At 35.0% G+C, this 27055-nt stretch overlaps 2 protein-coding genes across 10 annotated transcripts in view; one reads left to right on the top strand and one right to left on the bottom strand.

Moving 5' to 3' along the window:
- The window catches only part of LOC127509969 (DLA class I histocompatibility antigen, A9/A9 alpha chain-like), a 421940-nt gene continuing 394885 nt past the window's right edge, over positions 1-27055 (bottom strand). For 3 of the 6 annotated variants that reach the window (XM_051889399.1, XM_051889396.1, XM_051889397.1), the window contains 4 exons: positions 1920-2039; positions 819-836; positions 490-542; positions 1-406 (listed from right to left, as the gene is read on the bottom strand). In XM_051889399.1, coding sequence (XP_051745359.1) covers positions 493-542; positions 819-836; positions 1920-2039 — 188 coding nt within the window. In that variant the 3' untranslated portion in view covers positions 1-406; positions 490-492. Of the gene's footprint in view, positions 407-489; positions 543-818; positions 837-1919; positions 2040-2734; positions 3029-3799; positions 4079-6683; positions 6918-8676; positions 9038-27055 lie in introns of those variants that run through there. The other 3 variants (XM_051889398.1, XM_051889395.1, XM_051889404.1) reach the window with 3 other exon arrangements.
- LOC127509865 (putative leucine-rich repeat-containing protein DDB_G0290503) overlaps positions 16358-27055 on the top strand; it is a 427110-nt gene continuing 416412 nt past the window's right edge. For 2 of the 4 annotated variants that reach the window (XM_051889046.1, XM_051889043.1), the window contains exons 1-3: positions 16372-16515; positions 17501-17601; positions 25084-26771. In XM_051889046.1, the coding sequence (XP_051745006.1) occupies positions 17502-17601; positions 25084-26771 (1788 nt within the window). In that variant the 5' untranslated portion in view covers positions 16372-16515; position 17501. Of the gene's footprint in view, positions 16516-17500; positions 17602-25083; positions 26772-26890; positions 26913-27055 lie in introns of all 4 variants that reach the window. The other 2 variants (XM_051889042.1, XM_051889045.1) reach the window with 2 other exon arrangements.

The following is a 27055-nucleotide window of genomic DNA, read 5'->3' as shown; positions in this document are numbered from 1 at the left end:
TTGAAGAAGTCATTCAAATCATTTATTTGGAAGGATACATATTGATTAATTACTTGATTATAAATCACTCAAAAGATGTATATTGAAGCGGAATATCAATAAACAAATATATCAATAAACAGTAAAATATAAGCACATATTGACAGCGAGGCAAATGAATAATCACTGTTCTGAAAGGCCCTCAGTCACCCTGTTAGATACATTTATATACATAGTATGTACATTTTATAATAAAAGGTATTTCATTTAAAAATATATCCAAGAAAAAGACATAATGATAAAAAAATAAAACAGTACATTGATATTCATAAAGTGAATAAATGATGTGATGAATGAAGAAAACTGAAGATGAGAGTAGACATATGAGTGAGATCTGATGATTCTCCTCGATCATCCGTCTGATCTCCTGAAATGATCAAAATCACACATTACATCAGCTTCACCTCGTCTGCTCCAGACGGCTGCAGTGATCAATAAACAGTAACTCACGTCTCACGCCACTACTGATGACTGAACTGAGTTTTCAGAGCCACTGAGAGACGCTGCAACAGAAAATCAACTTTTAAAATGTCATTCCGACTCATTCCAGAATTTCTTCTGGATTTGCAGAGATCTTATTCATACAGTGTTTACAGAACTATTAATTGTACGATGATTCATTGTATAATACTATAATCTTTATTTACTTCATGTCAGAATTTATTTTACATTACCAAAACATTTTAAGTTTAAATATATAAATATAATACATTATTCTATATAGACAGCTCGGCCACCTCTGAGACCTTTACACCAAACACAGATTACAGGGTACTCACGTTTAGCAGGAACATATCCTGAAAAACAATCAAAATGAAATCTAAGTTCAATAATCAAGAAAAATGGTCTTGAAAATAAAATGTCACCAACATTTTAATTCTCAAAAGGCATTAGTCATGAAACATGAGCAGTGAGAATTTCTGTTGTTCAAAAACTAGATTTACATAAATTGTTGCTTTAAAGGGTTAGTTCACCCAAAAATGAAAATTGTCATTATTTACTCACCCTCATGTTGTTCCACACCCGTAAGCCCTTTGAAACACAAATGATGAAATCCAAGAGCTATCTGACTCCTCAATAGACAGCAATATAATCAACACTTTCAAGGTCCAGAACAGTAGTAAAGACATTGTTAAAACAGTTGAAGTGACTGCAGTGGTTCAACCATAATGTTATGAAGAGACGAGAATACTTTTTGTGCACAAAAATAATAACTTTATTCAACAATATCTTCTGTTCTGTGTCATTCTTGTTTACATCCAGTGCTTCCAGGCTCTACGTTTGAATGCCATCTCAGTATTGGCCAAAGCTGGTCATGTGATCAGCACAACGCATCCGTGTGATGCTGACGCAGGAGCCGGCCAATAATGAGTCGGTGTTCGGATGTAGAACCTGGAAGCGTTGGATGTAACTAATGTATGAGAATGACACAGAAGAGAAGATATTGTTGAATAAAGTCATTATGTTTGTTTTGTTTTTGTGCATAAACAGTATTATCATCACTTCATAACATTAAGGTTGAGCCACTGCAGTCACTTCAACTGTTTTAAATATGTCTTTAGTAGCTTTCTGGACCTTGAATGTGGTGGTGAAGTTGCTGTCTATTGAGAAGTCAGACAGCTATCGGATTTTATCAAAAATATCTTAATTTGTGTTCCGAAGATGAACGAAGGTCTTACGGGTGTAGAACAACATGAGGGTCAGTAATTAATGACAGAATTTTCATTTTGGGTGAACTAACCCTTTAAGGGACATTTATGTAGGAGAGGATTTACGAACAATTAAAAAAGAAACTGGTTCTGTCCTACTAATTCAAATAATACTACATAATATGACTATTAGTACTAAGATAATAATCATGAAACATTACTGTTTCTCACCTGACTTCAATTTCCTCTGATATACCAAATACCCGACGACAGCAATGATGAGCAACAGCAACAGCGACAGAATCACCACAGGAACAACAACAACAGTCATGTCAACCGGAGCAGCGGTTTCTGTTTATTGAAAACATACATCAGATTGCTGAAAGATTCAATGTTAATAAGTGGTTGACACCTTCTTGACAAAATTCTGAAGACACAAAAACTAATTATACAATACAATACAATACAATACAATATTTATTTATAAAGCACATTTAAAAATAACCAATGTTGACCAAAGTGCTGTACAGGAAAATGAATAAATAAATAAATAATTAAAAAAAAGACTATGGAACACACAGCAGTAATAAAACAATCACAGCAAAGATTAAGGTGTATTGAATGTAAGAGAGAATAAATATGTCTTTATAACAGATTTAAAGGTGGAAACGGAGGGAGCAAATCTAATGTGAAGAGGAAGACTGTTCCAGAGTTTCACACCTGCAGTTGTAAAGGCGCGATCATTTCATTTTTTAACAGTAAGTAGACAGAGATCACAGGATCTCGAACCTCTAGAAGGAGTGTACGGATGAAGCAGGTTATTCAGGTACTGAGGTGTCAAATTAATGAGGGCTTCATAAACAAATAGTAGAATTTTAAAATCAATGCTATATTTATCAGTAACCAGTGCAGTGTGGAAACAACAGGAGTTACGAGCTCATACTTGTGTCTGCATTGTGACGCAGCGGTTCATTGGTATCTTCTGGTCTCTCTGATAGTGGTTTGAGAAAACATTCATTGGCTTCTACTTGTACAAAGTCTCTTACCATTATTAGTCCTGATTTCATTCTCTGTCAGAGTCTTTCTGATGGTTTTGTTCTGGTGTTTCACCACACAGCTGAACTCATTCTTCCTCCACTCATCAGGTTCAGCCTGGAGGGTCACAGTCTTCTGGAAGGTGCCGTCCTCATTGGGAAGAAGGTTACCAACCTTCACATTCTTATAAAGCTCTTGTCCGTTTCTCATCCAGGTGATTGTAATATCACTGGGATAAAAGACTGTGACGTGACACAACACTGGAGAGGAGGAGTTCTTCTGTAACAGAGACACCTGAGGAGAGACTAGAGAGAGACACTGAAAGGTTATGTCAAGCGTAAGTTTATTTTTTGCATATCCAGATGGGTCTTGAAAGTCTGGACAGAAAAAAAACAAACTTATTTGATCACTAGTGCTGACAGTCTGCCTGAAAAGATCTGATTGAGGAAAAATCCAGTTTTGACTGCAGTCTGAACACAGCCTTGAAGTCACTTATTTTACCATCATATCAAACATTTTAAATCTGATAACAATACTTAATGAAATGAATACAAAACAACTTTTAGATCAATGTTGATTTCATTAACACTGAAAAATTCAACACTCCCAGTGAAAATGTAATTCATCATCATCATTTATAGAAACAAAATTTGTGTTTATACACCACTTCATTTTAAAGATTAACACATTATTGTTCATTTTGTAAAATTCATATACTATATTCTATACACTCAAAGAATAAAGGTACAAAAGATGCCACTGGAAAGGTACCTGTTCAAAAGGTACAGCACCTAAAAGGTCCATATTGGTACATTTAAAGGTACGTATTAGAAAGGTACAAAAGTACCTTTTGGGAAGGCACTGCCCCAGTTACAGCTTTTGCATGTTCCTTTGTGAGAGTGTACAAGCAAAAATGGGCTGAAATATTTGCATGCTATCAAGGTGCAAATTACAAGGAGTTTCATGTATCATCATGAATATGTATCTTCATATTTACTTATAAATATGAATATAAATTTCTATAGCTCTGACTGATTTTAAAGTGTCATTTCTATGCACTGATAATAATCATGTACCTGTTTTCTCCAGGCTGCTCTTTCCAAGCTGCAGGAGCTTCTTCAAAGTGTCGATACAATCAATTTCAAGGTAGTGTTTCCAGTGCACAAGACGGTCGGTTGCATTGTTACACGTCTCTTGAGCTCTGAATCCTTGCATCATTGGAGATATCCATTTATCACTCTTCAAATCCAGAAACAGGAAATCCTCTCCATCGTATGCATACTGACGGAACACATTTGTTTTCCCAGTTTCATCGTTCCATTCACAGCCGTAGGTTATCTGGTATGTGTGCTCACCTGAGGAGACGATATGAATGATGCACTCTACGTGAACAAACAACTGTGATATTGCGTTTATACAACAGTTGAGAAGGTACTTACTGCAGAGCAAATGGGTGGAGCTTACGTTAGCTAGACGTCCAGCGAGGGGGAGCTAACGTCCAGTGAGGAGGGGCGAATGTACAACCACACCCTAACCACACCCTAACCACACCCTAACCCTACCCACAACTCTATCTCTCCACCCCACTGGACGTCCAGAGAGGAGGAGCCGGCCATCATAGACTCTGCAGTGAGTACCACTTGCAACAGTTTGACTTCGACGGCTCAAGTGTGTAAATAAACAAGAAAAAACAACAGATTGTCTTTAAAATCTTTTAAAATCTTTAAAACCCTCTTTTGTGAGGAACTACTTCCTTCCGCCACGGATTCAAATCTCAAGTTGACAGTTTAACAGTTGAGCCCAAACCTCCATTACTAATTCTAAAACATCACTTTAAAACTAGTAACGAAGGAACATTGAGTCGCTTCATTGAAGCTTATTGTGTAGTAGAGGATTATGAGAGAGAGAGAGACTAAACGAGTGTATCACCTGTATGCGATATAATATTCATTCTTTCTCTGGAATTCTCTTCCTGCTCACTCTGTTGTGTTAATAATATCTCTGAATTTAAATCATTACTCAAAACTCACCTGTTTTCTGAATGTTATTCCTCTGATTTGATGAATTGATTGCTCTGCATTATTACTAATATTTCTCTGAATGTTATGTTATGTCTCTTAAGTCCTGTTTTGTATTTTTGTACTTGACTCTATTCTTCTGTATGCTTCCCTGTCCATTATTGTCTTTCATCATTGTCTACTCGCATTATCTCTTCTTTGATAATTGTACATTGTAAAGCGTCCTTGAGCCCTGGAAAGGCGCTATATAAATAAAACATTATTATTATTATTATTATTATTATTATTATTATTATTCTGAGGCCTGTTGAATGAAACTAGTTGAGCAAACTCTTGAGTTTCAGAGTAGGTTTAGAGTTGACAGAACTAGACAAACTCAACCTGGGGCCTGTACTATGAAGCCGGATTAGCTGGCTTTCAGATTAGTTTGCCCCAATACTGGGTTTTAGGTACCATGAAAGTAACTTGACTTTTAGCAGTGATCATCACCATAGTAACTTACGCTCCACAGCTAACCTGCTCCAGGGCAGGTTATGTTCTGGTTCAGAGATCTCAAACTGAAATTGCACAAAGAAGATGTAAGCTAAGTGACACTGACACACCCAACACAATAAAGTCACTCCCCCAGTTTCTCTTCCTCCAAATTAAAGGGCACTATATAGTAAAAACAAATATTTAACGATGAAATTGTCTGGTTTTAATGATAATTAGAATTATTTTATGATTTTAAATATTATTTGATCTATATTTTTATTGATCTATTACACACATGCAAGTTTAGTTTAACTGTTGTTATTAGGCATTTAGTTTCAATGAACATTAATATATATAGATCATATGTAATATAAATAAGGTGTAAATATACTCTTTAAATATGACTACATGTGACCTTGTATGTTTGAGTATCGCTATATATTATCGACTATCAACTTCACAACTTTCACTTGCGCTGATAGAGAAAAATCATTTCTTTTATTTGTCCTCTTTCAAAGACAAGTATTTTCCATTAGTGTAAATGTGTTTAAATTTTTCATTTTTTAGCAAAAGAGTTTTGAATCGTGCTGGCTCTCTCGCGAGAAGTGAATCAGAGTTTATCTCTCCTGTAAGGCATGTGATTGGCTGTTCACCAGTTATGTCATGCATTCATGTGCACGCGCTCCAAAAACTCAGGATCAAAGCCTGAGTTGACAGAGAAAGTTGATGATCAGCATCATGGTACCAACAAATCCAGATTGGAGTGGTTTGGTTTTGTCAACTTGAAACTAATCCTATAACCCTGAGTTTGTTCAACTACCATCATGATACAGGCCCCTGGTTTAGATCAGGATCAGCTGTTGCACAACGCTTGGTATAAACATTCTCTGTCGACTCAGGTTTGATCCAGAGTTTGTGAGGCAAACAGCCAATCACACGGAACATGGAAAAGCATCAGTGTGATTGACTTCATTTGATTGATGAAGAGATTGTTATGTAAAACTATCATGAACTGAAATATTTACAAGGCAGGAATAAACACTGCTGCAGTTTGAAGCAGGAGATACAGGGGGAGTGGCTTTATTGTGTCAGATATATGTCACTTTTCTCAGAGCTGATTGGTCCAGTTTTGGTTTGCGATCTCTAACCCAGAAAAAACAAAACACCCTTAAACCTACCCATACCGTCAAACCTGTCCCTAACATAATCGACTCCCATGCCGGAGACCAGGGTTTGAGTCCCAGGAGGGGTTACACAAGCCGCTCTAAAAGAAACAATTGTTATCTGAAGTGAAAGGCGACAACCACATATATTGGCAGTAACAATAGACATGTGTAAATGTAACATTTTATTCAACAACATGCACTAAATTCCTGTTGGATTTTTCATTTGATTTTTCATTCTGGGTCATGCTATCAGAAGCCAAATATTATGTGTGAATGTACTTGTGATGATGTGTTCACCGTACCTGCTGACTTTGTCCAGATTTTGTTTAAAATCCAGTCATGTTGTTTAATCAATGAATATGTCTGACTGTCCCAGAAATCTGATTCTTCATTCTCTCTCATCCATTCTGTTTTTGGTGAAGCTTTCGTTGTGTTGATGTCAAAGTACATAAACTGAACGTCATTAACCAGACCAATTGCAGTGAAATTTTCGTCTCCAGACACAGAAGTGTAGAAATATTTCAAAGAGTGTTTTCCTGTGGACAGAAATCAGCCATATTAAATGGGCTTATATCACCAACCACCTTGTCACCAACCATTTTATCCATTAGCATGTGTTTTTAAGCATTGTGGTTTAAAACAAGTGATTTTAAGCCTTTGAATCACAGTCAGCAGTGAAAGACAACTCATTTCTCCATATGCGCGAGAGACTGTTTCTGAGAGCTGTTGATTTGATTAATTTATACAATGTCTGATTTTAGCATTTATTATTTATTTGTTCTCCTGTAGTTTTTTTTTGTCCTATTGCTTGTGATTAGCTTCTTATTCTTATTTCATTGTAGTTTTTTGTGAAATTGACATTGGTGTCAAGAATTAGGAAATTTCATCATAAAATCCTCATGGCATCTGTTAAATAAATGTTATGATAAACTTTCAATATTTCAGTAATATGTCAAGCTTGGAACTGTTAATTATCCTGACGTGGCTGACTTTTATTTTGTTTTAAAGTTGCTAGTGTAATTTTCATCAAATCTAATGTTTGCCTGCATAATTATTATTCCAAGCACAGCTTGTATAACACAACTAATATTACCATTTTGCCAACAAATGCAGCTTTTCTATAATAACCACAAACTAATTCATAAGTTATTTTGTGTAGCCTACTTTTTCACACACAAGATATTCTGAGACGTGTTTTTTTGTTGTTGTTGTTGTTGTATGTTTTTTTTTTTTTTCTCCACAACATGGTAATTTTTGACCAGAGATTCAAGGAGAATGATAAATGACTGATTCTTCTTCTGCATTATAGAAGGAGCACAAACAAGGTTCATTCTCAAGGAACCTGCCCAGTTTTTAGAAGTGTGATATTTATGTCAATCTCTGTCACAGCGAGCATGTAGCATTTCCAAAAGAGAATTGTATGACAACAAATAAGAACAAATAACCAAGAACCTTTAATAAACACTGAGATATACAGCTACAACACATACCTTTAACTCTTTCTCCACCAGTTTTTTTTTTTTTTTTTGAGAGAGAGAGAGAGAGAGAGAGAGAGAGAGAGAGAGAGAGAGAGAGAGAGAGAAAAGAAGTTGCCAGCATTTTTGACAGGCATTCTTTACAATCAACACCTGAACACTGATGGGAAATCTACTCTGAAACTGGTTTGACAAGCTACTCATAAGTAAAACTAGTTAGGCTACATTCAAACTACCCTCCTAAAAAAGTTTTAAGCTGTAATGTAAGCTAACTATCAAAAAGTAGCTATCTCTATTGAAACAATTTTTTACAATGGCATTGTATATTACAAATAACTGAATAATTGTTCATTTTTGATGAAGACTGTTTTAAGTAAAAACTGTGGAGTTAAAATACCGTAATGCAATACAATTGTGATGTCAAGAGTGTTTTATTTAGTAAACTATCCAAAGATACACACAAAACTCCCATATCTCAGACTGTCAATGTGCAAAACTGCTACAAATGTAATTTTGTTCAGCATGTTGACAGGTTATTGAACACAATTGCAAACGCACAAAAATGAAAGTAAAAATACCTAGCAGACAAACGATATGGGTCTTTATTGCTTAAATACACAAATGGCCACATAAATATGATATTGATCACAGTAAATAAACATTTGTTTTAATGATAAAAGTTACTTCCAACGTTAAAGATAAATGCAAATAGATAAAAACAGTAGATAAGCTCCGTTCTGGCCAAACCGGAAGTTCTGTGCGTTAGTTTTTAAACGTCAAAAGTAAAATGAATCTACATCTAAACCCAAAATAAACTCACCGGCAAATGCGAGGTGAATCCCAACAAATAGTAGTAGCACAGAGGATCGCATGTTTGTTTTAACATGTCGTCAACAGTCTTATTTTTAAATCATCTTTCTAGAAAGCCAGTTGAAGCCGGTGTCTTTTCTTCTTAACACACCTGTCTGAACGCACCTGAACTAAAGAAGCCCCGCCCACTCGATCATCGAGTCATCAGTCACTATGCCGAATTACTGGGTTGTGTTATTATTCTGTTAAAAGGGACTGAAGCCATCATGAAGTCGTGTACTTCCGATTACGGAGCTAATCGCATTTTTTTTTCGGGGGTCTGCAAAATTATTACCCCCTCGTTGAAGTCGCTACCTGAATTCGGCACAACACCTGATCGCAAGAAAAAGTTCGGGTACGATACAAGCGAGCACTGGTCAGAAATATAACCTCCCAGACCCAGATGCTGTACAGGTGTAATAACGTTCACGTGATCAGACTGATGAAGCCTCTGTATGAATGAACGCGTCTCACCTGTTTGAATGGAGATTTGGGGCCATCTGCTGGACATACAACAAACATCAACACTGGAAAGTACTCTGAAATAGGCTACTGTATAATAAAATGTGAAATCTTTTTTTTTTTTTTTTAAGTTGGATTGATCACAGATTTAACTAGTCATTACCTTTCTAGTTCTGCTTGAGTCGCAGTGAGCTGCTTCACTCCCTACACAGACAGCACCGTTGAGGAGCAGAAGATCTGACTGCGTTAAGATGAGAAACAGCATCTGTTATCCAGTTACACAAACACCTTCATCTGTACAGACACTCTCACTAAACACATCACAACACATGCTGAACGAACCAGAATCATCAGTCAGCTTTATTTCTACAGCGCTTTATTCAGTACAGACTGATTCAAAGCAGCTTCATTGTAATAAACAGGACAATAACATTAATAATCTTACACTTAAGTTCTTCAGTTATGAGACGAACACAGATTCGGTAAAGCAGCTCTAAAAGAGTCATTATTATCAACTCAATTCAGTTCAATGTTGATTCAGTTCAGTAACAGCACAGTTTCACTGGCAGGTAGAAAAATAAGAAAAAATGCATAGCTTTTCATAAAAAATGATATCTTATATGAAAGAAACATAAAATTGTAAAAAAAAAATAAAAAAAAAAAAAAAAAGATGCCCCACACAAAAGCACACAGTATTCATACAAATACTTTAGCTAAAATAATATGTTTTTAAAAAATGTCTAGGTTAATACTTGTTCAAAAGAATCACTTTTGCAAAATTTGTTCTATTTTCTGTTTATTTTTATAAATAAAAGAATTCATTTTTGTTAAATAAATATACTGTCATTAAAATAGGCCTATGTAAATATAAAAATAGATCTTAAAAATACAGAAGCAAAATTATTTTAAAAAGTAATAATTCTGAAGGCATTAAGGAGATCCCATAATAGCCTGTTTATTATAGATTTACAGTAGTAACAATAAATTATATTTTATTATGATATGATTAATATCATATTTTAAAATATGATTGTTTCATTACAAATATGGGTATTATCTCTAAGTTGGATACCCATTTGATATATGATATTTACTATGTAAATCTAACCATTTACCCAGCTATTCATTATCATGTAATTTATCGTGCCTTTTGCCCCAACAGCAGGTCCACTTTTTACCCCAAATACCATACTTTTACATATTCTTCTTTATTGAAAAATTGTTGCTTTAATTACCTTGAACAAAACTGAAAATCATTAAGAAGACTGAAAATACAAACATTAATTTAATGGATTCTCATCTGTTACTTAAATCAACAACATTTTTAAAAACATTAAATATTAGATCAAACTACCTCAGAATCAACTTTGCATTGCTGCCTGTGATCATGTCAAAGATCAGACAAATTTGCATGTGCTTTCGAAAAGCAATATTTAGGAAAGTGCTGCGGCAAGTTTTGAGTTTTGTGCCATCAAGTTTTGTGCCATCTAGTGGTTTAGAGAAAAATAAAATCAAAGGCGCCTTTTGCCCCATTGTACCCTACTTGCCTGACTGCATTGTGCCAAGTGTAAAGTTTGGTGGAGGGGGGATTATGGTGTGGGGTTGTTTTTCAGGGGTTGGGCTTGACCCCTTAGTTCCAGTGAAAGGAACTCTTAATGCTTCAGCATACCAAGACATTTTGGACAATTTCATGCTCCCAACTTTGGGAGCGGAGACTGTGAGCCAGGCCTTCTCGACAACATCACTGCCTGACCTCACAAATGCGCTTCTAGAAGAATGAAGAATATTTAGAAAAGAAAACTAAAATGGAAAGAGATTGTAAATGACTGGTGCGAGAGAGAAAAATAGAGTGTGAGAGAAGAAAACGAGTAGATGAAATAAGAGAAGAAGAGAGAAACAGATGGAAGAAAAGGATTGAAGATCTGAAACGAGAGCGAGAATAGAGAAAGAGAAGAAAAACAGAGGAGAGGGAGAGAAGAGAAAGAGAGAGATGAAATGAAACAGAAACATTAAGAGGAAATAGAGGAGATGAAGAAGAAACATGAAGATGAAGCCAGAAAACAAGCAGAGGAGTTTAATGAGTCGACAGAAAGAAAACTGCAGCATGTTCTGGAGCTCACAGAGATGATGAAAGAGTATCAAGAACAAACTGAAAAACTGAAAAATAAACCAGATTGTGTCATTCACTGATACTTCTGAAAGTCCAAAGATGAGACTCATACGACTTTATTAATGCTTACCATCCTGAAGTTTTACTCTTATCATTTTTGTTTAATGGGAGACTATTTGATTGGGATCGTCAATTGGCAACCCAGAAAAAGGTCAAAACGTTGTAAAATCTCTTTTCGCCTGCCAGATTTTAACACTAAATTATTTGCCCACAATAGTGTTATTTTATTATTCTGATCCTGTTCTGATGGACAATGTCATGTGATGGACTGGCCATATGTTCAGGGTTTCAAATACCACAACATTATTTTCCTCCATTTTCTCCTCATGTGTACTTCATTACACTGACAACAGACATTGTGTTTCATTTTGATCACTATAATGAATTCAACTCTGTTTTAGCATCTTTTATTGTGTTTTTTTCTTAATAAGGGACAAGAAATAGACCTTATGATAAAAACTACCATAAATACATAAATATGTGATTCATTATTATTCATTCATTCTTAAAATCAAAGTAAACTTTGAAAAAAATTAAACTTTTAAAAAAGTACACTCCACAGGAGGAGTTCCCCAGATGAGTTCTTTGTATTAATATTTTAATAAGTATATATTTTGTGCAGTAATAATGAGACACTCACCTCGAGAGAACAGTTTAATCACCGTTTTATGACATGTTTTTTTTAAATCTTTTTCTCTAAATGTTTTTTTCCACTGTATGTTTTACTCAGTGCTGTTTCTTCAGTCCTGCTCGAGTGGATGACAGCTCTTATGAAACAGCTCTGTTTCTGTGATACTGATTAAATAATCAAGTTTGTGTTTCAACTTCAAATGTGAAATTTATTCAGTTTTCAATTTAACTTTTATGATTTTTTAAATGATTAAGTGAAAATACAATATGTATTTCTACCTTAAATTATGTATTTTTTAAAAATTATATACACACCATCCAAACCATTGGGTCTGTAAGTTTTTGAAAGAAGATTCACTAAAGCTGCATTTTTTTTTTATCAAAATACAGTAAAAAAAATAATAATAATAATAATAATTTTGTGAAATATTCTATAATATTCTATCTTTTATATCAAATGTAGATCTTCAACGTCTGTATGATGTTATTTTATTAGGTGTGTGTTCGACATCGGCTGCGGCTGGATGTAACCGATCGGCGAGAGTAGCCGCGTCGGACACTTTCTGCTTCTCATAGTGACGCTCGCGCTGCGTTTACATACTTTATCACAGTTTAAATAAAATAAATGCAATATTTGACTAATACACAGATGTTTCAGAGACATTTTCATTCAATACTTTATGTACTGTATGAGCTGAAGGGAGGCACAGAGACGCGGACCGCTGTAACTTTACCTGCGGGTGTCGCTGTTTGACAGGGTTTCTTTAGAAAAACGAGTGACTTTTACACTTTTTGATGTCAAATTTTGTAACATTTGCGTTGTTTTATTTTTGTAATATCCATTATTGCCTCCCTTGCCTCCTCGGAGGAAACGCCCCTGATATAGGCCTACTTCATGTTTAATTCATCGTGTAAGCAGGCACGTGCACACATAGACATAAAAGGGGGCTTGAGCCCCTGCCCTTTTTATTCCTCGAGAGAAATTGCCCCTTTTTTCTGGGGTGCTCTTTTTTTTTTTTTTTTTTTTTTTTTTTTAAATAAATGAAAAAATATTCCTGTTTGTGCACAGCTTCCCTGTCAAAAATATATTTACTGAATAAAAATAATAATAAATGCTATATATCAGGACGGCTTTGTCGAGTTCAGCAGCCCTCCCTCCGCGACACGCCATTCATTCTCGCACGTGCGCGCGCCACGCCCCACCTCATGTTTGCTGCTGGCTGAAAACTTGTGACAACTATGCCCGGGAAAAGACAACAGCTGTCTGGCGATGAGAAACGAAAAAGAAAAAAGCCCTAGATGCAAGGCCGTAACCACGTCTTGAACATCGGGGGGACCTTTTTTTTTTTTTTTTTTAAATAAAGCATAAAGAAACAAAACAGTGAACGAAACTGCTGCTAATACAATGCTATATCAGATACGTACAATAACAACTGTAGAAAAAAAATAAAATTACGATGTCCAGAAATCAATTTCAATAGTATATTGAGAACTCATTTTTAATGTGATAGTTTCACAATACAATTTATTGTTAGTTCCGAGATTCTTCAGTTTAGTGAATAAATATATCAATCCGCAATAAATATTTAAATTCCCTAATGGTCTTGGGGTAGATTTTTGTTAACAGTATCAAAGGTTGCATGTTCTAATCCGCCCTCGCATAGTTTTTTTTTTTCTCCTCATTAAAATCAAAGATGTCCATCAATGGTTGTATATCAAGAGCAGGGACACGTTTGTGTGCAGTTGTTTTGTAATTTTACCGGAAAAATATAACCTCCGCAATGGCGTTAAGCCCCGGGTATACTCCGGCCGTCCGCCTTCGTGCAGGGCTGGCCGCACATCCCGTCCGCGTGCAGCCCAAATTTCGAGACCACGCGGACGGTGCGCGTGCAACAGCGCATGCGCAAGTAGGACAGAAGAGTCCACTAGGTGGCAATACGTACAGTACAATGTGCAGTCGTCGAAGAACAGTGTGTAAAGAGCAATTCAAAAACAAGACGAGTAAATGCCTTCTCCGTCGTTTTTCATTCCTGTTTTCTTGGTGTATCTTCTGAACTATGTTGCAATGGATGCACTATTTTTCTTCTCCCATCCTGCCCAGCGAATGTCCCGTTGATGACACGATGTCTGGTAAAGAGTATAGAAAAAATTGTACTGCGCATGTGTCAAACTCAGTCATCCGCGCGCATCCGTGGTTTAGTATACTTTAAAAGATGCGCGGACGCGTCCGGGCGCGGAAAGTGAAGTATACCCGGGACTTTAAGCGATCGACTGACGCGCCCGTCTGTTCTGTGAAGACTGTGTGCACGAGCAAAAAGAGAACGTAAACCCCGCCTACTTTTTAATTCGATTGGCCATCTCAATCATTTTCAGATTCAATCATTGACGAGCGTTCTTAGACAGCTGAGGCAGACCAGACTAAAAATGTAACTTTTAAACCTCTTTGTCATCCTAACAACATGCAGAGAGCTGTAATGAAGTGCAGCAGAGCAGTGCAAGAATTTCAAATATTGGGGGGACGATTTGGCCATTTCTAATTATTGGGGGGTTTGGCCATTTCTAATTATATCAATGTCTATGGTGGTCACGGCCCTGCCTAGATGGATCCTAGATGAGATTATTTATACGTTTAACGCCGCGTTAATAGTTTGACCACCATCAACGCATCTGCCTGATTTGATATTAATGTAATTTATGTCATATTAAAATTTCAATTATTTTAATGAGCTATGCATTGCGTTTTGAACCATGGTAAAGATATCTGTAGGGCTGTCAATACAAGAAGAGGAGCATTTCACAGACGCGAATCCATGAACCGCATTATTATACAGTTTTCTAAGGATGCACGATTTATTAAAACTATTTAAAAATCATAATACAGCATTACATAATGCTATTCTTAAATCTATGCTTACACAGGATAAAACATCAATAAAAGTGACTGCAGCATTTCTATCAAAAAAAAAAAAAAAAAAAAAAAAAAAGTGGCTGAATATTATTATTTAACTAATAATATATATTTTTAATTATGGTGGTTGGCTTTGATCTTGCTGTGCTGTGTAACAACAAAAATCAGCAGGCTTCTGGCGTCCTTTGCAGGCATTTGTTATAATATATAATGTATTTATAACATTTCAGAGGAAAAAAAACTCTTGATGTGTTTAAATATGCAGATTAGCTTGTTTTGGTTAATTTAGAAGAAATTTACAGATGCAAACAGACGGATGGTAGTAGGCTTAAAACAAACACCATCTAAATGTGTAGGGTTAGGGTTAAGTTTTCTTTCCATTAGAGTAAAAGACATGGCAGCAAAAATGGATCAAAATCTTAAAATTGTCCACTAGATGAAAGAAGTATTCCAATAACACCAAAAGAATTAAAACGATTTATTGATTTGTGCAAAATAAACATTATTAGTGAAACTATGTCCCTCTCCTTGGTGCGGTCATTTATTCTAAATATATAGCTACTTGAAAATAGTAGAAAACATGCACACTGTGGCATAGTTTCCTTTGCTGTTGCCTGCTCTTGTGATAAACCTAGTGAACACTAAAGAAGAACATGGTCTCTGTGTGAACTGATTATATTGTAGAAATCTGTGGAGTATAAAACAATTGCGTGAGTGTAGGGGAATTAAAATAAATTGGTAAGGAAGTCAGAGTTGTCTTAATATATTTAAGGGTTTATTATTTTTTTTAAATAAATAATTATGAGAAGTGCCCTTTTTTCTGATTGAGCCCCTGCCCCCCAAAATGTCTGTGCACGTCCCTGCGTGTAAGGATGTATGTGCGTTTCTAAGTTTACTTATGCAGTAGTTTAATTGCACTTAGGCCTACAGAAAGTGAAATTTCAATATGACTAGTTTTTGAAAGACAAAAGAAATCAGTTCATTTGAAAGAGTTGAAAGATAAACGAATGTAAACAATGCTGTAAAAAACGTTTTTCAAACTTGTAAATAAAACAGATTATTGAGAAAATTATTTCTTCTTAAAATTTCACGATTAATCCAGTGTGTTACTTTCTGTTTCTTTGTAATTGTTTTGTGAAATTTTCTAGCAATTTCTAAGTGAAAATCTCTAGTTCGTCAGAAAAGAACATCTGCGACGTTTTAATTGTAGCTAGATTTAATCAAATAAAGCCTAAACAGAACGAATATGTTGTATATGTGCTGTTTGTTTGCTGTTTGTTTCTGTATGATGCCAATCCTGTTTTGTAAACAAGAGGTTAAGTGGCTGAACCAGAAAGGACATGATTTCCAGTAAATGATGCTGAGAAATGAAAGCGCTGAAGTGTCACATAAAGGTGTCAGAATAACAGCAATGAGGATGTGGGTACTTTCCAAGCCTATACCTTTGTTAAAAAAAAAAAATGGTTTAGCGGAACTTAAAAAAAGTGTAATTTGACCAGCAAATAAAAGTCAGTCGCAGAGAAATAAAATCACGACAAACTCATTTGTCGTTTGTACAGAGAAACATTTAAACGTCTTGCTTTTGTTCACTAGTCTAAAGACAAGTTCAGCTCCTCTTCAACAGGATAAACTGAAAGAAGGTGAGTGAAGAATTATGTTGAAATACATTATAAGAATACTTTATAAGAATGTTCATAAGAAATAAAATACATAAAAATGTCTCACACTGGAACTTGTTTCTCCAATCATTTTAAATAATATTTCAATATTTTACCTGGTCTGAGATCAGTCACAGATTAAACCTGTAAAGATGCCAAGACTGTATGGAAAATGCTAATATTAATAAAACATGACGATGTAGAATAAACAGGGCACGAGCTACAGGTTCAGAATAGCAAGTACTTATTTTAAATACTTTTGTTTTTAAACTTAGCGTTTAAAACACAAATAAATTATTCAGATTAATAATAATGATAATAATATTCGTATTTTAGTTTATTTCTATAAATTTCCATAATGCATATATTTCGATAACACATTCTCATTTTTTGACGCTGGTTAACATGAACAATGGCTTTTATTAACCTTTATTAAAAATCATGTTAGTTCACAAGTGCATTAACTAATGTTGCTATTCTGCTATTCTATAATCTCCGATTATGATATTCATAAAAATACAGAAAAAAAGAAATCGGTTAAATATACGGATACTTCTGTCAACCCTATAACACAATACAATGCTTGATTCAAAATACAGGTGAAACACCTGTTTAAAATATCAGAATTGTGAGATGTAAACTCGAAATTAACTGTAGTATTATTATTATTATTATTTGGAAACAAGCAACCCAGCTTCCATACTTTAGGGACTTTTTATTTTTAATTAATTAATTAATTTAATATATATATATATATAGAGAGAGAGAGAGAGAGAGAGAGAGTATTAAATAATGTAAATTCTGCATTCAGCATCTTTATTTCTCAAACTGTGCATCTCGGACGCTCGGTGTAAAGTTATCTTTATTCTTTATATCTTTATTTCTCAGCATGTCAGCATATTTTTGTGGTAGTTCACATGCAGTAACTAATCTCACTGATCTGTTTTTCTCATCTGGTTGTCTTTAGTATGGATTCAGTCGGAGTGAATGTGATAAAAACTGCAGCTCTTGGGAGATCCTTCGAGTTGGGCATGCTGTACGACTGCAGAAAAGACGCATTAATACCAGGTACCAAAATACATATGGCATTTGTTGAAAGTGCAATAATGCAGTGTCTCTTAGCGCGTTACGAAGACTCTAAAGTTATACACCTTAACTGAAGATATACCATAGGCGTGTTCCCCGAACTCCTTAGGAGGTCCTCTTACATGCGACGTTACCAGGTGCTGTCCATGGCGCTGGTGCTGAATTGGTTGACATCGATGGCTCGAGAAACTCTATGCAGGGCTGCTTCACTGCGTTATGGGTGAAAGCAGTGGTCTTTATAAAAAATCACTTCAGAAGTAGAAACTGTATTTATCAGGACTAATATGGGATCTTATAAAATAATCCAAATTGCAAGCTAAATCTATGTTGTAATTTATCTATATTCTAGCGTGCACGAGTTTAATGCGACCATTTTAGAACATTATTTTAGAAGGTATTAAGACGCGTCATGCAGCTGACAGATATGTGTCGCGTTTATTTTGTGTTTCCTTTTTTATTCAAAATATTCACAAACTTGTTAATTATATTATGAATTTTATGATATATTCCGACTGTAAAATATGTGGAAGTGAATGTGTTTTGTCGCGCGATGAGTTTGCACCGCAATTCAGAGCTGTCGGGTTTACGAATTTTTTCCCGAAATATATAGATGTAGCCGGTGAACTGGGAGAAGAATAGAGTAAACTTTATTGTTTCATACACAATGTGTATCTGAATAAAACACTTCGTCAAATTATATAATTGAAAGGGTTAATATTTCAGCTTTCACAGACATCTGTGTATAGAATATGATTTTAACAAACTATAAATGTCTTTTTTATGTGGCCTAGTACTTCATTCAAATGTGTATTTAAATGTCTGAATCCTAAAATAAGCCTGATGAGGTTAAAAACACTGAATAGTTGTGATACATGACAAGCGCGTCTGTCTCTGGATCAGCGCTAAAGCACATCTGAATTTAGCAGTGAATCTTTGCATTTTATTCTTTGTCATTATCCTAATTGAACACTGGGTGTATTTAAACGTAATTCTGTTAAATATTATTACAATTTAAAATAACTTTATAATAATGTTGTAATATATTTTAAAATGTAATTTATTCCTGTGATCAAAGCTGAATTTTCAGCATCATTACTCCAGTCTTCAGTGTCACGTGATCCTTCAGAAATCATTCTAATATGATGATTTGCTGCTCAAGAAACATTTATGATTATCAATGTTGTTGTTGTTGTTGTTTTTTTATTAGATGATTATTAGATGAATAGAAATTTCAAAAGAAATTGAAATTTACGCTGATGTCTATAGAAGCTGCAATAACAACCCTTTAAATTATAAAATTTGAAGAAGGCTTTTATTCATATCATATACACATTATTTACTCTATTCTTCTCGCAGTTCTCCAGTCACTTACTTTTATGTATTTCTGGGAAAATTTCATAAATCCGACATCTCTGAATTGCGGTGCAAACTCATCGCGCGACAAAACACATTCACTTCCACATATTTTAAATTCATGACATAGTTAACAAGTTTGTGAATATTTTGAATAAAAAGGAAAAACGGTATAAACGCGATACCTACATATCTGTCAGCTGCATGACGCGTCTCCAAGGAATTAATACCTTCTAAAATAATGGTCGCCTTAAACCCACACTAGAATATACATAAATTACAATATAAATTTAGTTTGCAATTTGGATTATTTTTATAAGATCCCTTTAGCGCTGATAAATGCAATTTCTGAAGTGCCTCTTTAACGCAGTGAAGCAGCCCCTCCATAGAGTGATTTATCGATTCTCGAGCCATTGATAAACCAATTCAGCGCCAGCGCCATGGTCAGTACCTATGGCAAGCCGTTTGGACTTTTATCCATTCTCAGGATATGAATTCTTGATATCAACAATTCAATTCTTGATATCAGTAATTGTACTTTCACTATAGAAATGTCTCCATAGGCTGCCATTCAAATTCAATTGTTGATATCAAGAATTCATTTCTTACTAGTTGAAATTCCAATTTCACATATCAGAAATACAATTCTTGCTAGTAAAAATCATACATTTTGATATCAATAATTATATTGTTACTAGTAAAAATGTGAATTTTTGATATCAAGAATTCAGTTGGCACCATGGTTGAAATGTCACTTCTTGATATCAACAACTGAATTGCTACTAGTAAAAATCTTCATTTTTGATATCTGAAAATGTATTTCTGATATCAATATAATTTCAGATATCTAAAATGGCTTTCTTACTAACAATCACATTCATGATATCAGATATAACATTGTCTCTAGTGACAATCAAATTATTGATATCAAAAATGAACATTGTTACTAGTAGCAATTCAATTGTTGATATCAAGAAAAGATATTTGCACTAGTAACAAAGTAATTAATGATATCAAAAATTATGATTTTTACTAGTAAGACATGCATTTCTGATATGTGACATTGGAATTTCAACTAGTAAGAAATTAATTCTTGATATCAACAAATGAATTTGAAGGGCAGCCCATGGTGACATTTCACTAGTGAAAATACAATGACAGATAATTCTAGTTTTACTAGTGGAAATGTAATTCCTGATATCAAGAATTAAATTTTTGATATCACGAATTCATATCCTTAAAATGAATAAAAGTCAAAACAGCTTGCCATAAGCACCTGATAACATTGCATGTAAGAAGATATACCTTAAGCAACCTCCTAAGGTATAGTTCGGATAACACGCCTAGAAAAGGTATATATTCAGTTCAGGTATAACTTTAGAGTCTTAGTAGCACGCTAAGAGACAATGCTATCGGAAAATCCAGCCCTGATTACAATCAAATGCATCTCCCCCCTTCATTAAGACCCAGAGGGGACATACTTTTTAATTGATACATCCAATAAGCTTCTCGTTGTACGTTTTTTTTCTCTATATTTCCACCTCTTCTAGATTTTGTTACTTTTTTAATACATATACAAGTTAAATCTTTAATTTCATGATCGTGAAAATGTCCGGCAATTGGCAAATGGACATCACAACTCCTAATCACAGATCAGTGTTCACTAATACAAGTTTGTAGTGGACGACTAGTTTTTCCTGTAAATTAATGGACAAGAGCATTTACATTTGATGTGGAGCAAGTAATTAATGATTTAACAAGATACACTTTTCCAGAATGTACAACTGATTGATTTTAATTATCTTTGAGCAGGCCACACAAAATAATTTTTTGATGATCATCTCTGTAATGAATTTGATGAATTTATCAGAATTTTTAGGAGTTATAAAGTAGATAATTGCTTCGCTCTTTATTGGGGAATAGATGTATATAATGAGGAGACATCTAATGTAGCCAACTAATCATTTTATTCAATTTGTATTGATTGTATTTTAGTCCAAAAGTTTTTTTTTTTTTTTTTTTTTTTTTTTTACATAAGGCTGTAATTCATAATCAATAAACTGGGAAACCTTTTCTGTTAGTGAACCTATCCTCGAAACAATGTAGGGAGGATCTTTAGGAATTTTTGAAATGGTGTAATACATGTATAACTGGATGATAATTTTCCATAAATTAAAATTCCTTCTCGGTTTTTACATGATTTATTACATATAATTACCCCTTAGCAGATTTTGACTAATATGAAACATTTGCAATTCAGCAACTACCTGCTATGCATTCTAATACAAGTAGCTTTGTTGACAAGTGTGAGTAAGGGCAAAACACACAAGATACAATACCTTCAATTCCCTGTAGAAATAAAGATCTGCAGAAAAAAGTCACATATACCATGCAAAATGTAACAAGTAATTGCATTACTCATCACAAATGTATTGGAGTAAAGAGTAAATATACTTATTCAAGAATGTAGTCACATAGACAGTAAAAGTTAATGCTAATATCTTTGATACACAGTAAAACTACGAACTTGCCAAAAGATACTTAGAGTTTTTTTCAAATTGCTTACACAGTTTTTGAAACTATGATGCCAATTCTGAAAACTCAAAACCACAAAGCATGCAATATGCAAAACATCACACATATCTTGCAAAAACAACACTTCATACGGGAGTTTGTCAGCACTTACACATAAGTGAAGCTGCTGTGAAACAATCTATATTGTATAAAGTGCTTTAGAAATAAAGTTGACTTTCTGACTTGGCTTGTATGCTTATTCAGTACATATACATACATATATATATATATATATATATATGCAAATCTTAATCTTAATTGACTTTTCACCCACTTCCTTCACGTCTGCAGTTACATTCACTCTTTTCCCAAGTCATCTGTAATTTTTAATTGTCAACACAACTGTATAATTTGAGAGAACATCATAAGCTGACTTCATAAATTGATGTTGATTTTCCTAAAAAATTTTTTTTTACTTACCATTATGGTGATTCATGTTCCCTTTGGTTGGGCACTCGGAACTTTCGTTAAAGATTTTATTATTCTCTCCATCTTGGTGCAGCAGTGCATCAAGAAATCACAGTTTGTGGTTTCAAAGGAAGATAAGTAATAAATAGATCACTTTTAAGAGGTGATTTGGTTTCCAACTCAACATTGTTTAGTTAGATGTTCAATTTTTGTAATCAATAGTGATGTTTTAAAATGTTTGCATTAACACTAATGTTATCAAGGTTTTGTGAAACTTTTAATTGGGTATCTGTAACAGCAACTGTGCTTGAGCTACACACAGATCTCAACATTCAGTGTGCAAACCACAACAATGTTCTTTTTTTTTTAGTTAGTTAGTAGTACTCTCCTGTAAGTGAACTATAGTAGTCAACATTTGAAGTGCATCAAAACCTTTCATCAAAGTTGTCCTAAAACCTTCTTCTTAGGACAACTTTGATTAACTTTTTTGATCCACTTCAAATGTTGACTACTGTATATAACAAAGCTTTTGTCAGTACAACATACTATTTCTCTTTCTTTTTACTTAAAGAAAAAGTGGAAACCGATTGCACATAGTTTTCTAAGTCTCCATAGCTTAAAATGGCAGGATTAAAACCATGTTGAGAATAATAGTAGCTATTTAAGATATTTGCTTAAAAAACTGTTAGTTAAATGGAATTCCTCTAGTAATCTTACTATTAAATCTTAAGTAAGATTAGTAAATATTCTAGAGTATGTTAACTAGAATTGACATTAACTATATACTTAATTTACTTGGGAAGAGTTTGCTTTCTTTACTTTTAGCAGATCATTAACTTAACTTAAGGTTTCCCTTCAAGTTTGCTTTGCAAAAATATGGCATTCGGTTTCCAAACTTTTTCTAAGTAAACTGAACTTGTTAGAATTTACAGCATATATATATATATATATATATATATATATATATATATATACAGGTGCTGGTCATATAATTAAAATATCATCAAAAAGTAGATTTATTTCACTAATTCCATTCAAAAAGTGAAACTTGTATATTATATTCATTCATTACACACAGACTGATATATTTCAAATGTTTATTTCTTTTAATTTTGATGATTATAACTGACAACTAAGGAAAATCCCAAATTCAGTATCTCAGAAAATTAGAATATTACTTAAGAACAATACAAAGAAAGGATTTTTAGAAATCTTGGCCAACTGAAAAGTATGAACATGAAAAGTATGAGCATGTACAGCACTCAATACTTAGTTGGGGCTCCTTTTGCCTGAATTACTGCAGCAATGCGGCGTGGCATGGAGTCGATCAGTCTGTGGCACTGCTCAGGTGTTATAAGAGCCCAGGTTGCTCTGATAGTGGCCTTCAGCTCTTCTGCATTGTTGGGTCTGGCATATCGCATCTTCCTCTTCACAATACCCCATAGATTTTCTGGCGATTTTCTGGTCAGGCGAGTTTGCTGGCCAATTAAGAACAGGGATACCATGGTCCTTAAACCAGGTACTGGTAGCTTTGGCACTGTTTGCAGGTGCCAAGTCCTGTTGGAAAATGAAATCTGCATCTCCATAAAGTTGGTCAGCAGCAGGAAGCATGAAGTGCTCTAAAACTTCCTGGTATACGGCTGCGTTGACCTTGGACCTCAGAAAACACAGTGGACCAACACTAGCAGATGACATGGCACCCCAAACCATCACTGACTGTGGAAACTTTACACTGGACCTCAAGCAACGTGGATTGTGTGCCTCTCTTCTCTTCCTCCAGACTCTGGGACCCTGATTTCCAAAGGAAATGCAAAATTTACTTTCATCAGAGAACATAACATTGGACCACTCAGCAGCAGTCCAGTCCTTTTTGTCTTTAGCCCGGGCGAGACGCTTCTGACGCTGTTTGTTGTTCAAGAGTGGCTTGACACAAGGAATGAAACTCATGCCTTGCATACGTCTGTGCATAGTGGTTCTTGAAGCACTGACTCCAGCTGCAGTCCACTCTTTGTGAATCTCCCCCACATTTTTGAATGGGTTTTGTTTCACAATCCTCTCCAGGGTGCAGTTATCCCTATTGCTTGTACACTTTTTTCTACCACATCTTTTCCTTCCCTTCGCCTCTCTATTAATGTGCTTGGACACAGAGCTCTGTGAACAGCCAGCCTCTTTTGCAATGACCTTTTGTGTCTTGCCCTCCTTGTGCAAGGTGTCAATGGTCGTCTTTTGGACAACTGTCAAGTCAGCGGTCTTCCCCATGATTGTGTAGCCTACAGAACTAGACTGAGAGACCATTTAAAGGCCTTTGCAGGTGTTTTGAGTTAATTAGCTGATTAGAGTGTGGCACCAGGTGTCTTCAATATTGAACCTTTTCACAATATTCTAATTTTCTGAGATACTGAATTTGGGATTTTCCTTAGTTGTCAGTTATAATCATCAATATTAAAAGAAATAAACATTTGAAATATTTCAGTCTGTGTGTAATGAATGAATATAATATACAAGTTTCACTTTTTGAATGGAATTAGTGAAATAAATCTACTTTTTGATGATATTCTAATTATATGACCAGCACCTGTATATATATATATAAGTATACCTTGTGTATATGACTTACAGAAGGTATACTTAACTAAAAATGTTTCAGGAAACAGGTATTAATGTTAAGCTACAGCTTAAGATATAATTTAAGAACGACGTAGACTTAATGAGGCAGACCATGCAACATGCTCAGTGATATGGAGTAAAACACTTTTCTTAGATGTAGCAAGTTCATTGGCTGCTGATGCAACAGAAACCTGTATAGATAACAATGTGATTACTAGCAGATTGAGTAAAGGACTTATGAGCCTGCACCATTTAGAGTTTCATGCCAGAACTTTGTATTAAAAATAGTTACACTAAAAATGCGATATGGTCACATGTGTTTCTGGTGACCTCTGTATGTTTTGGTAATCCGATCACAATGTTTTTGACCTGCTGCCACCTGTATTTAACGCTGAACTGAACGAATCACAAAAACACATCGTAATGCCAGGCGAAAAACAAAAGAAACCAAATCAACAAGAGCTTTTAGATATAAAATGTGATTCTAATAAATTCACTGCAGATGCATTTTTCCTTTTTCAGGCTTTAGATGTTGGAAACCAGAGGATCTTCAGAAGAATATTTCCTCTCGTAGCCAAATTGCTACAAGATTCAAAGTCACAGCTTCAGACTCCATTAAGGATAAATCTAAATTACTAAATATTGGTGGCGAATTGAAACTGAGTCTTTTAAGTGGACTCATCAGTGTAAGTGGAGCAGCAAAGTATCTCAATGACACCAAGAAGTCTTTCAAGCAGCAGAGACTGACGCTACATTATCATTCAACCAGCGAGTTTAAAGAACTGGTCATTAACCAGTTGCCTGCTGAAAATATTCCTGATGATGATAATGATATTGCCACTCATGTAGTGACAGGAATACTGTATGGAGCAGATGCCTGCTTTGTGTTTGACAGAGAAGTTTCTACAAATGAGGACAAAACCACAGTAGATGGAGAAGTAAACATGGCCCTAGATAAACTAAAGGGCATCGCTTCAATAGCTGGAAATGTTAATCTCAGCATGAATGAAGACCAACAATCTTCAGTCAAAAACTTCACATGTACATTTTATGGAGACTTCCAGTTACAATCTAACCCAGCCTCTTTTGAAGATGCGATGAATGTTTTTGCTGATCTTCCAAAACTACTGGGAGAAAATCAAAAGCTGGCAGTTCCTCTGAAAGTTTGGCTTTATCCTCTGAACAAACTTCACTCAAGATCCTCAAAACTTCTGAAGGAGATCAGCATGGATCTAATCATGAAGACTGAATCAGTGATTGAGAGTTTAAATACAGCTGAGATGAAATGCAGTGATCTTCTAGAAGACTCTCCTGCTCAGACATTTGATGCATTTCATGATAAAATTCTGGAAATGAATCAAAACTGCAACACATATAAGTTGACATTGGTGAAGAAACTCGGCTTTCTGCTGCCAGACATCCGCGGGGACAAGATGAAGGAAACTGCACTGAATGATCTTCTACAAGAAAATGACAAATCTCCATTCAGAGGAAGTGATCTTGCAGAGTGGCTGGAAGAAAGAGAAAGAGAGTCTGAGATCATTAAATCAGTCCTCGGACGGCTAAAGGATTATGGTGCACAGGTGGAAGACAACATAGATGCCATCTGGATGGGCCTGGATGTTGGAAACCTGGTGTGTTACACGTTTACATCACTGGACTGCTCAGATGTGCTTCTTTCTAAACAAACTGCCTACTTGAGTCCTTCAACACAAGGAGAAACTGATCAGAAGATCCCTGATTCAAAGCAAACTTCTTGGCTCACTGCTGAGATCAAAAATACCATGAAGAGAAACTTGAAGATATTTAAGAACTTGGTCAATTCAAACAGCTGTAAACAAGACAGGTTCATTGTGTCATCAAGAGAAATGGAGAATCATCCTGGTTCCTGCATTCTCCTGTATGAACATGGATGTGAAGAAGCTGTTTGCTTTACTCCTCCATCCAAACCACCCCGTCCAATCACTGAAGAGGTCAAAGGTCAAAATGTGGTTCTGAAGGTTCCTCCATCATGTCCTGCTACAGTGGAGCTCAGATTACTGTATAAAGCGAAGCAGGACACAGACTGGACATCTGAACCTGTGCTGAAGGATCAACACACAGTTACTCTGACTGATCTGAGAGCAGGAACTGAGTATGAGATCAAATATGCAGCGCTGGGGAAACTCAACTACACCGTAGACAGTGACGTGATCAGAGTCATCACAGAGGTATGATGATCAGCTGATGATTAATTAGAAATATATGCAGCTTTGTGACAGTGAGTTTTTATAATTAACTTATCCCCTTATTGCCATTTTCTCAAATCAGTATCAAATGTGTTTTTCAGAAAAGGAACAGAGCAGGTACAGGTGAGTCATATACTTTTTCATATCTACTATGGCAGTTTTACACCTATGCTGTGAAAATAAATGCTGTAGATATGTACATTATATAGGTTATGGTTTCCAAAAAAAAAAAAAAACATTAGCGTAAAATGCATAATATGGATGAA

This window comes from Ctenopharyngodon idella, chromosome 3, assembly GCF_019924925.1.
Source record: "Ctenopharyngodon idella isolate HZGC_01 chromosome 3, HZGC01, whole genome shotgun sequence".
Classification (NCBI taxonomy): domain Eukaryota; kingdom Metazoa; phylum Chordata; class Actinopteri; order Cypriniformes; family Xenocyprididae; genus Ctenopharyngodon; species Ctenopharyngodon idella.
This window is presented reverse-complemented; position numbering and strand designations above follow the sequence as displayed.